The 12636-nt window shown below is 31.8% G+C and overlaps 1 protein-coding gene across 1 annotated transcript in view; it reads left to right on the top strand.

Annotated features, from left to right (window-relative positions):
• LOC145330430 (uncharacterized) overlaps positions 1-9816 on the top strand; it is a 59631-nt gene extending 49815 nt beyond the window's left edge. The window contains exons 14-18 of the mRNA XM_080175065.1: positions 1367-1425; positions 2489-2561; positions 4822-4962; positions 8758-8823; positions 9259-9816. Coding sequence (XP_080031191.1) covers positions 1367-1425; positions 2489-2561; positions 4822-4962; positions 8758-8823; positions 9259-9322 — 403 coding nt within the window. The 3' untranslated portion in view covers positions 9323-9816. The remainder of the gene's footprint in view (positions 1-1366; positions 1426-2488; positions 2562-4821; positions 4963-8757; positions 8824-9258) is intronic.
• Positions 9817-12636: the final 2820 nt, after the last annotated feature.

Raw genomic sequence — 12636 nt, forward strand, 5'->3', positions numbered from 1 at the left:
TGACAACATCCTGTTGCTATTTCTATATAAATTTGTGTTTACTTGCAAAACTGTTTATATATTGTTCACTCTTTACTATGTGAAATATTGAAAAGGCTCTTTGCAAGAGTATAAACAGAGATATCCTTTTGCCTTCAGTGTGGGGAAGAATCCCCCCCCCCCCCCCCAACTCAGTACCCTACTGGAATACACAAAATATACATAATCAAAGAGTATCTTTGCACTTTGATCCATATATTTACAATTTATTTCCTATTTTGCAATAAACTAATTAAATTTATTAAAGTTTGTGATCCAACGAATAAGATAACGTGGTTATGAAAATTTGGGTACCAGTGTAATTTACAGTTCAATGGCCCTTCTCTTCCTGAACATATCTGGGGGGGGGGGGGGGGGGGTAGATGGTCCAGTTACAAAATTTCAGAAATTTCGTGTAAAATATTATGCATTTCTTTACCTTCACAACAAAGTTACAACAATTCTTGCAAATTCTTACTTTGGAAAAAAAGATGCAAAAAGCCATTTTCATTGTTTACTCTCCGTCTGCCTGTAAGTCAGTTTGTCTAACGTCAGTCTGTTCATTTTGTTTGTTTGTTAGAGTATGTTTGTAGTTCAAAAATTTATTGTCTTGAATGTTTAAAACTTTATATTTGAGATGGGGTAGTCAATAAGTTTTTCACACTAGGGAGGGAGCGGACAATTGTTTTTAAATTAATCAACAACCTTTTATTCTCTAAGCAATATCAGGGACAAGGGAAGGATATTCTGACAAACAATTCTAAAGGAAAATTTCCCTCTCATCAACCTTCCCCTTTTCCTCCCCTTCTTACCCACCCCTAACGTACATGAAAAAACAAAATATACTTCCAAATACTTTAAAAGGTTTCGTGATTTTTTGTAGAATTGGTTGTTACAATAGCTACCCCTGAGCAATATGAGGATTTCAAGTGCACTTTTTTTTGAGAAATACAAAAGTGTTAAAATTACTCAAAATAAGGATGAAATTAAAGAAAGAAATGAAAATTAGAAATGAAAAGATCAAATGTAATAAAAGATGCTTCAGCACTTTGACTGTAGTGACTGACACACAAAACAGATAGTATTTGTAGCCTTGCTTGTAAAATAATTTCCAGTATGTCTTCGAATCCGATTAATATCCGTTTGATTAGAACCAGTTCTTAGCCATCGTAGTACAGACAATTTTATATAAATAATAAAATAAAAATAATAAAATTAATACCAGTTTCCTTTTAGCCCAGCCCTTCAGCTCATTGGGTTTAACAAAACTGATTTTAATCTTTTATTATTTTAATATCCGCGGAAAGATGTTAATAATACGGAGCGATTAATGACTATTCTTATTTAGACACTCAGCCCCTGTAGAAGAAAGAATGCTATCAGAAGGTCAACATATAAATTCGTCAGGTTAGCATTCGCTTGGAGGATGGAAATATCAAATTTCAATATTCTTACTTTATTAAAGTTTGTTGTTCTTTTTTCTCTAAACTTTGGGTAATAATTGTGCTCATCTCCTTAGCATAGCCCAAAAAATCAAGAGTAAAAATTTCTGATAATATAGATATGAAATTTAGTTTAAAAAAGAAAAAAAATCATAACCGTGTTTTATAATGACAAGACTAAAAAATTTTAAAGAAAGAAAAAAGATTATTATCAAAACAATGTGTATTATTTTTGTGTACATGATGTTGTTGTTTCTGTTATCAAAAAGCAATTTAGAGGGGCCATCCATGAAAACGCCTAACTCAAATTTAGAGTATTATTAGACGACGATGATTAGAATAAGACCCAAGATCTTCATATAAAATGTCCCTATCTGAGATTTTGTTCGTTGAAATACGAATTGCAAATTAGATAATTGAATTTAATCCTTTGTCTAAAAGTCTGAAACTTTTAAATATGTAAAATTAATTCAATTTTATAAATTTTACTTTACATTTGATATTTAAAATCTGTTGTCCTGCAAATACAAAGCGACAATGTTTTGTTTGTTTGTAAGTAAGGATCTCGCTAATCTCAAGACCATTTGAGTATTCCATTTCAGAAAACCTCCGGTATGACATTATATTTTAACATTAAAGTCAATGTATTGTTTTTGGCTATTTTATGAATATCAACCTCTACAAAGCACCTAGATGCTAGGGGGAGAAGAAACTATTATCCTTATAATAACGTAATATGATGTATGTTTGTCTGTCTGAGGGTCGAAAAAAATAAAAAAAATCACCCAATAATTTTATAAAAAGTCTTTATAAATCTAAATTAAAATAAACAACTCCCCCTCCTCAAGTACCCCTATAGGGGCGTAGCCGCTAGTCTTACATAAAGTATTTGGTTGTATATCCGTCTGTCTGTTTGAAGTAAAAAATATGAGTAACGTATTGACTGCCTTTAGAGAGGCTTCTCTCTGTTCATATTTTAACCTTTAACTCAACATTTTTTTTAACTAAAGATTTTAATTTGTTTGTAGATGTATCATCTGATGATGAGAGGCATCCTGATGAATATCAGGATACTGTTCCACCTCCACATCCTGATTCCAGGTACAATTTAATAGATAGGTGGCTTTTGTTATTGTCTATTTTAACCAGCTTAAGAGAAGTTTTTAAAGTACCTTTTTATTGTCACCAATATTGGGGAAAAATCGGCGACAGAAAAACCACCGCTTTCTAAAAATGGAAATAAATATGTTGTGTGGTAAAAAAAAACATTTCCTGAAAGATTGTTATTTAGAAACTTAAGTTTAACTACATGGTGAATCTCAACGTAATTCTTTGGAATATTTTACAAATAAAAGTTAATAGTTGAGTGGTTCTCACCCACAAAGTTATTTTTTTATTTGGGGGTTGACCCTAACCATACGGGCCAATATCTAGTATCTTATAACACCTAACCTCACCTAACCTAGAGTTTTAAACAAACAAACAAACAAACGAAAAACCCCATATTTTCAATTTTGTTGCAAGATAAGGCGAGGAGTGGGGGGATTAGGGGGAGTCCGGTACTCAACAAGACACTTTGAGGGAAAACGCTAGTAGAATTGATACCAAAGTATTCTTCGTTTCTACGAAGGACTGATATAGGTAGAGAAAAGTCTGAAAACAAGGAAGACAGAGTTAATAGATATGATACATAAATAACAATTTTATAAGAAATATTATATATGATCATTTCACTTTATATTTACCATTATTCAAAGAGGGAGGTACGTTCATACTTATATTTAAAGATACAATAGCCTAACTACATAAATACGGGATTAAAAACCACCACAAGATTAGTAGATATATTCCCTGTAAAGCACAGAGGTTAGCGAGATCTTAAGGGACAAATGAATGGACGGACAGACATCGTTCTACTTTGTATTATAGATAATCGAATCATTTTTTACTATTTTAAACCTTTAACGTCAAGAATCAAATTCAAAGAAAAGAGCAGAAGTTTAGGGGTTAAAAAGACGTATTAATGGCACTAATTTTAAAGTGTTGACCGACCAAAATGCCAAATTGATAGACTAGCTTTGCTGATAAAAGATTAAACTTTTTCAACATGATTTCTGTTTCTAGGAAAATTAAGAAAGGAAAAGAAGCAAATTTTTGCATTAGACGTTTTAATAGGAAGACTTCAAGAAGAGCTTTTTATACAAAGCGTTTTTTTTGACTAAATTACAAAAATGCCCAATTGTGCCAGGAATAATTAACCAATAAATTATGATAATTATTTATCACATCTTATTATGTACATCTTTCTACAAATATCAGATTAAAACAATGTTAGACCAAAACCAGTTTTGTTAGCCAACAGGGGCCAAAGGTGTCGAGTCGAGCCTTACTGAAAAAATATAACGCCAACTCCATGAAGATAACAATTATTTAACGTAATCCAAATACTCCATATCTGTCTAAGGATCGAAGATAAGCATTGATATGATAATTCTAGCATGCCTAAATTATAGATCATTGCTATTCAATACGAACGGATGAATAGACCAACAATATGATGCATAATTGACCATTAGTTTTGCCTTTTGTTGTTTTTAGTCGTTACTGTCCGCGTTTTTCATATATTTTTATATTTTCCATTAAAAGAGAAAGTTAAAATCAGATGAAAGATTAATAGGGGTGAAAACCACAAAGATTAGAAAAAGGATTAAATTCAAACTTTATAGTTTTTTAATCCAAAAAGTTTGAAACTTTTATAAAATCTGGATTGAATTATGTAAAATATCCATTTCCGTAATGTTAAGTAAAAATATAGATTTGCATTTGAATGTTTTAACCAAAAATATTAAATAATAGTTAGCGGTTTCCATTAAAGTGACTAAAAGAGCACCCCATCCTCTTTATTTTTAAATGAGAGCGGGTTAGATTTGCTAGTTTGTTTATTACTTTAGGTCAGGTTAGGTTAGGTATTATTAGTTAGATACAATGGGCGCAGGCAAAGGTCCCACGGAGTTATGGACCCAGCAGGGGCTAGGCTTAGGGTTAAGTGTATTATTTAAAAAAAAAACATATTATTGATCATAATAAAGTAGGAAGTATTAAAATCCCTGAGTTTAATGGCTTGTGTTGGGAAAAAAATACAAGAAAACTGTTTTTTCCTTTGCTTAAACCCTTTGAAGGTTCCTAATAATACCCAGTACCCAATATAACCTAACCAATCCTGACCTAAATTAACAAACAAGCACTTGAAAAACTTCCCTCTCCCTTATGATCAAATTAATAAAAAAATATGAGAGGGGGGTATGGGTGCTAAACAACATGGTACTTTGTGTAAAAGGACCAAAATTTAAAATTTGTCCAGGTTCCCACCCCCACCACCAGAGTTGGCTGATATCAGGTTGCAGGAAACCGACCTGGAGGCCATCAGGATGCGACAGGATACAAATCTGGAGGATATCAGGATGCGACAAGAACCTCCTCTACCTGAGATTTGTTGGACAAGGTAAAATATAACAAGAAAGATTCCAACCAAAATATGCCATTCTGCTTGAAAAAAAATGATAGAAAAACTCAGTTATTGTTGTGGTATCAATATGCAAATTCAATGTTTAACAAGGATGACAACATCCAAAAGTAGCAAAACACCTAAAAAATCATAGAATGGACAAACATCTAAAGTAAGTTATATGTAGATTAGAAGTTTGCATTTCATAACAAAAAAGGGATAATTAGCAAAAACTTCAAGAATATCACAAAATTTAAAAGAATACATTTTAATGCATGACCAACAGAATGACGGACAAACCTATGTAAAGATTAGATGCGCATGTCATAGAAATCTTCACAATTTTAGTTGTCTTTCATTAATAGCAGCAGTTAAATTTCCTCCATATCTTTTCGGACTGACGGACAGGCAAAATTAATTATAGAGTAGCTTCGCTACTGAAAAGATATTTTATATTTGGCTGCATATAACCCATATTTTGGTATTAATAGCATTTCAATTAGTTGTCTTGTTTAGTAGTTTTTAACTTTTTAATGAGCCTTTTTTTGTATTGTAAAGTAGCTTTGCTACTAATATATTTTTATCGTTTATCAGGTAAATAATTTTGACATTAACGTTCATGTATTATTTATTTTTAAAAATTCAAAACCTAAAGTTATAAAAGAGTATTTTGTTAATTTGACTTTATACAATTTTGTTTAAATATAAAATGGAAATGTTTTTAAAGCGAAGATTTTCTGTAATTTGGGTAAGTATATAAGTTCGTAACGGACAACTATCATCGGTAAATTGTTTTATACTATTTACAAACTTGTCATAATGATTTCTGTATCAGTTAGGTACTACTAGTTAAGATAGCATAGAAACTCTATAATCTTTACCAGGAGGTCCGTATGTCCATTTCTAACTTTTTTTGACAACAAATTATGTATGATCTATACTCTGATTTTTGGAATAATGATAATTAGGACTATAAGTAACACCATTATATTCAAAGCATCTCTATAATCAAGTCCTAAAAATGTAAGTATGTCATTAAACAGTATTTCGACAATTTTGCTTCAAAATTAATGTTAAGACTTAAAGTAAAAGTCTGCTTATTAAGTTGTGACATTCTACAAATGTTATTGTTCGTCTACTCTCTTGCAGTTGGTTTTAGAGCTTCGTTTTTATGGTTGTTCTGGTCCTTGTTTTTATGAAAAATGTGTATATGGTGTTGAATGGAATGTGTGGATGAAAAATGATTGAAATAGTATGGATTGAATTAGGGATTGTTAGGGATATGGGTACAGCACCTCCACAAAAATATAACTCCATTGGGGGGGGGGGGGGGGACCCCCCTCCTATTTGTCAAGGCTTCAACTTACTTTATATTAAGTATTTTACTTAAGATTTTTCTACACCTTTCTGAATAAAATTTTGGCTAGAAAAAACTTAGTGGCCTTTTCAACGAAACTTTATTTTAATTATGGTTTTTAACACTGTTTAAAGCCGGTTTTTAATCCAGTTGAAATAATAAGACATTCACAAACTAATATTCTAATGGCAAGTCTTATGTTTAGTGCCCTAGGAAAATGGGGATATATGTCACAGCTTTAATTTAGTAGAGGGAAAGATAAAGGGAAATGGGAAAGAAACTCCCTAGAAAAGAGATGGTGTATAGGGTATTTGATGACGTAAATAGAATAGGTAGACCAAAAGCAGTGACAAAAAATATGTAAATGGTAATAACAAAATAATCATATCAGTCCTCTATATGCCCTATCCTTTTAGTATCCCTGTGAATGTGGAACTATTTCAAAGGAATTTATAATATCCATGGATAAATGCAAAACCAAAATTGTGTTTTGCAATAGTTTCCTACAGTTTGGCAATGGTGTTCATATAATTATGTCAAATTTTAAACAAAACTTGTGGTGAATAGTGTTGATTAAGTGTAATCAAACTTTTAGAATAAAAGCTTTTCTCGTATTCATTCGAATCCGGTGGATAGGAACCGGTTCTCATCCATACGAAAAAACCATGTCTAGCATCGTATTATATCTTGCTTTCTACGTATATATCTGTTATAATACGATGCGAGAAATAACTATTCTCTCATAAGAGACGGCGCGTCTGTATGTAACGGATATGTCTTGAAATAATGTTAAAATTGTCCTATATAATTTCAAACTTTGCATGATAATGCCTGTAACAAGTAGGTACAATTTAGAGAAAGCGGAGCAACTCTATTACTATTATAAAAAGTAAATTTTTTGTATTCAAAATATGTTAATTTTTTTATATGATATAATTAATAAAAGTATTCATTTCATTTTTTGAATATAACTATTGTAATCAAGGCATCTCTTTAATCAAGTAGTGCGATTTTAGAGTCTCCCTTTTATGGATGTTTTCATTTTTGTTTTTATAATGTAAATAGATGAAAAATGGCGTAAAAACTAAAGCTCTCTAAAGTTCAGAACCAAATTGGTCCATTGGTAAGTGAGATGTACATATGGACAGATATGAAATCAAATTAAACAAAAAATAAAAAGTTATGCGGTTGCGTATAAACGCTTTTGAATAGCTAGATTTTCTCACAACAATATTTTAAAATTGGTAAAAATATAATGTGTGAGTACTTTTTTTGGATATTTTTTTGGGTAAAATTGGACAGAATAAATTTTTTTGACCAAACTAAAACTTTCATAGAATATAGTTTACTATTTGCTTCGCCCCTGGGCTCCAGGGGAGGGCGGAAGGTATGTAAAGTAGCCTAAAACCAACTCAAGACATTTATAAAGCTTTACTGAAAACCATCTGGGTTGGCAATTTCAGAGGTCTTTAGCTTCAGACAAACAAAAGCTTACTACTACAAAAAGACTCTGTTTTTTTCTAGTAGCAAAGCTACTCTGTAAGTGTTTGTATCTGTCTGTAAAGAGAGAAAAATAAGCGGGATATTATAATGTAGAGTTTCAGTGGATGTGGTTTAAATGGGATATGACGAACTGTTGTGAGAACTTAAAAAAACTTGGCTATTATTGGACATAATAATTGTTTTGATAGTTTTTAGGATACTAGCGGCTTCGCCCCTAGCCTCTAGGGGCTTTGCCTCAAGAGGTTTGATCAAACCAATTTTTCGTATTTTAGATTTAAAAGAAAAATTTAAAAAAAAAATTTCTTTGGGGGGGGGGGGAATTTTTTTTGGGGGAGGGGGGGTAGTCGACCCAACTATTTTCATTTAAGTTTTAAAAAGAAAATTTTTTTTTTTTTGGGGGGGGATTTTTAATTTTTTTGGGTGGTTGGGGGTGTCCCCCCCCCCCCCCCAAGAAAATAGTTATAAACCTTCCCGGGACCTATTAGAAGCTACCATATAAAGGAGAACCCGATAGGTTCAGCGGTTAGCGAGATCCTTCGCTACAAACAAACAGACAGACAGACAAACAAACATCGTTCTACTTTTTATTATAGATTATTGTATGAAGCTCTCAGTGCTCAACAGTTAGTAGCTTTACTGCAAACGATGCAGCAGTTTTATAAAAAGATAGAATTTTAATTTGTTTTAGTCGGAACGGATCTGTTGGTTTGACCGCTGGTAGCGTGAATATTACAGAAACCTTGTTTTAGTCGGGACGGATCTATTGGTCTGACCGCTGGTAGCCTGAATATTACTGAATCTTTGTTTTAGTCGGAACAGTTCTGTTGGTTTGACCGCTGGTAGCGTGGATATTACTAAATATTTGTTTTATTAGAAACGAATCTATTGGTCTGACCGCTGATAGCGTAATTATTACTAATTCTTTGTTTCAGTCGGAATGGATCTGTTGGTCTGACCGCTGGCAGCGTGGATATTACTGAATCTTTGGCCACATTTCCTAGGAATTATTTTGTTCATTTGATTGAAAAATAAAATTAAAAATAAGTAGGGGGGGGGGGTGATGTTGCTCTTGTTTAACTCAAACGAAGGGCCTACCCCAGTGGGGCTACCAAATATTCAATCTAACCTAATCTAATTAGAACTAAAAAATTAACAATCAAACAAAACCAACCATATTAATTTTAACGATTAAAAATATAAGGGAGGGGGGCGGTGTCAAACGAGACATTATGAATAATAACGCCCAAATTTTTTTACTATGGCTGAGAAATTAAAGACAAAAATTAATTTAACTTTAAACGTAGACATGCTATCCATCAAAACAGGTAGTAAACCATACCCATAAAACCACCCTTTCTTCTTCAAGTAAAAAAATGTTTTAGTAACCTAACATTTTTTTTTCAAAAAATTATAATAACAAAATAATATTTTTTTAGATCTTTGGGTAAGAAAAAAGTGACCATCATAGAAAAATACAACAGACCAGAAAATGTATAAAATAAAAAAAAATATAATATTTAAGAATAAGTACCAAAAAGTACAACAAGTTTTAATAATGTTTCAAGTTTTTTTTTACAGGGAGAGAACATTGGTGGATAAGTTTTAATCCACTAAGTGTTCGATTCTATTCCTTCAATTAGGACAGATTGATAATAAAGAGGGTAGAAAGAGTTTTGGATAAATTTAACCGCCAATGCCATCTCCTTCCCTTGTTTAAATAATTAAATATGACAAGTGATGCAGAATTTTTAATAATTGTAAAATACAAAGAATTTACCTGATTTGTAAAAAATCAAGAACTTTTAACCCTGTGTCGATGGCTTATTGAGTGGTTTTTTTAAAAGCTGTGCCCATGGCAACCCCAATGGCAATGGCAAATTTATAGAGGGGGTTGGGAGGTACAATCAGATATATTTCTGTTACTTTTTCCCTTATCCCATCTTGGACATTCCTGGTTAGGATTAGTAGAGTATATAAATATATTTGTCAATTTTGGCACATTTTTAGAATAAAATCTCAATGACTGTTTTTGAGATTAATTTGATGTGTATAAATATCTTAGTTGTTAAGGTTCTTGCCATTATCATTTTTTACAATTTTATTATTTTTAAAATCAACTTCCGAATGTATATTGCTGTAATGAATGTACTATGTACTATTTCTTTTTGTTTAAATTTTTAAATATATTATTAATTAAAAAATTATTTTTCCTGTAAAAGCTGCTGACATTCGGTCGATGTGCATTTTCGATGGTTTATGTCGACTTTATAAGATATTGATGAAACAAAATTGTCATTATGCTGTAACTTTGTTGATATATTTTGGCAAATACTACAGGCAGTTTCCTTTTAGTACCTAGTCGGGCACACAACCCTCCTCTCCTCTTATATTGAATTAAAAGCTTTATTTCAAAATTTGATGTATCTAATTCAAAATTATGCCCAACAATGTAAATTTTTTGGACACTTAAAGGATCAGGAACTGTAGGAGTTTACCTGTTTAATAATGCTTTGCTTAAGTCAAAAAAATAGTTTTACTTTTTGCCTGGATACCCCTGCCATGTTTGCTGGCATCCTGTGCCCGCCAGGATTGAGATAATATAATATAAACGTTCAGTTATGTAAAATCACCAAACTTAAAACGTCAGTTAGATATAGGTCTCTATCTTTTACACACAGAGAATGAGATATAAAAAAGAGATAAATTGATATGCATCCTCAATGGGGATTAACAAATTAGGCAAATCAATTGGGCACACTATTGTGAATAATTGAAAAAGGGTACCCAAATCATTCAAGCAACGAATAAGGTAACGTGGTTCTAGGTAGACGTGTATTTTATGGTCCAATGTCGTTTGCTTGTCACTTACCTTACTTGAATAATAAATCTTAAGTATATAAATGTGTTTAAATAGAGTTTAATGTGTATTTAAGATTACACAAAATTAGATTGTTTCTTAACATTAACCAAAATTTTAATTTAGTTGAAAATGTCTTATTTATTGTAAAAATGTAGCTTAAATACATAAATGTTTAGAATCCACCTCAAATCCACAGTTAAATTTAATAATCAAGGGTTTGTGCTACGCTCCATACCATTACACCTTAATATAAGCTAAACATCAAAATAAATGTAGTACAGGAGAAAATCATTATTATTTAATTGTCAGGGAGGAAGGGGACATTGGGCTATTTATTACATTAATTCTTTTAAATTGAAGGATCCTGTATGTTGGACTTTAATTTACAGTTTCGTGGATTTGGAATCTGTTGCACGGAGGGATTGTAAGGGATAAGACAATGGACTATAAATTGATGAACACCACCAAATATGATTTCAAAATTACACCTTCTGTACATTAAATTCATTGGCAGAACAGTTGGGACACTGCCAGATTGTACATCACAATAAAGTTTTAATAAGAGTAACCAAAGTTTTAAGTGCAACAAATGAGAAAATCTTGGAGACCAGTGTAATTTTCAGTCTAATGTCCTCTCCCTCCCTAATATATATTTTGAATCTTATTGTGTGAATATTTGAATTGAAATTGAAATGAGAGTCTGGCTAATACAGATATATATTTCAAACCCAGGGAGGGAGGGGACATTGCGCAGTTTATTACACTAGTCCCCAATGTTTTATAATACCCTTTTCTTATTTGTTGGCTTCACAACCTCGAGGACTTTTAATGAATTTTGATTTGTTGGTTCAATCACCAATTGTAATCTAAAGAAGGGGTAGTTTTGTTTATCATTATAAGGGATATATGTATATCAATTTATCGGCCATTGTCTCATCCCTTTAGATCCCTGGGCTAATACAGATATATTTCAAACCATTATAAAGAACGCACGGATAAAGGGAAAGGACAATAGGACTAAATAATTTCAATCTGTTGAATTCTGATTACATAATATTTGTAATAAATAAAAAAATCAATTTTAGGTGTAAATTTACGGCTTACTCTTAAATAAATACTATTCTAATATGTATATATTTACCAGAGGCCTAGGTCTACTTTCAGAAAAGACTTTATGCCCATCCTTATATCCCTAAAATTATCTAAGATTCATTAAATGTTCAATAGACAACAGATTTGTATTATATCCTATACACTAAAGTAACAGAATGTCTATCTAAAAATATACCAATAAAGGAAAAAATATCATTATTAAATTTTTGGGTATAGTCCCTTTCGTGGCAACGCACCTTAAAGGGCGATTCTTCGTTTTTTTACAGTAGCTTTTCTCCTATTTCTAGCTCCTGCGGGGTGCTCTAACCCTGCGGGGCCAATTATCTAACCCAAAATAACCTAACATAAAATAACCTATAAAAAGCCATTTTAAAAATACGACGAAAGGGACTATTCCCATTTTTAAAATACTTAATCAAATATGGTTGAATGGTTTCATTGCTTAAGACGACATTTATGTTATGCTTTAAATATATCAAACTATTTAAATTAAAATCCTTATAATAAAGTAAAAGAATGTTTGTGTATGTTTGTGTTTGTTTGTACCGAAGGATATCGCTAACCGCTGAACTGTTATGCTTCTCTTTTACAGGGTAGCTACTTAAAGATCCTGGGAATGATTATAACTATTTTAGGTTAATAATTTTTTAAAATCTAAAATAACAAATTGGGTTATTCCATTCAACCCCCCCCCCCCCAAATTTAAGTGTCCCTAGAGATCTCTAGGGGTGTAGTCGCTAGTATATAAAAAAATTCGTTTCTTGTCCATTTTTTGGAATACAAGTGGCTTCGGCCCTTTCCCCGAACAAAAGCAGTTGTTTAAAATAGGTGGGTGCGG

The sequence above is a fragment of the Acartia tonsa genome, chromosome 10 (genome assembly GCF_053477335.1).
Source record: "Acartia tonsa isolate MP-2025a chromosome 10, ASM5347733v1, whole genome shotgun sequence".
Taxonomy (NCBI): Eukaryota; Metazoa; Arthropoda; class Copepoda; order Calanoida; family Acartiidae; genus Acartia; species Acartia tonsa.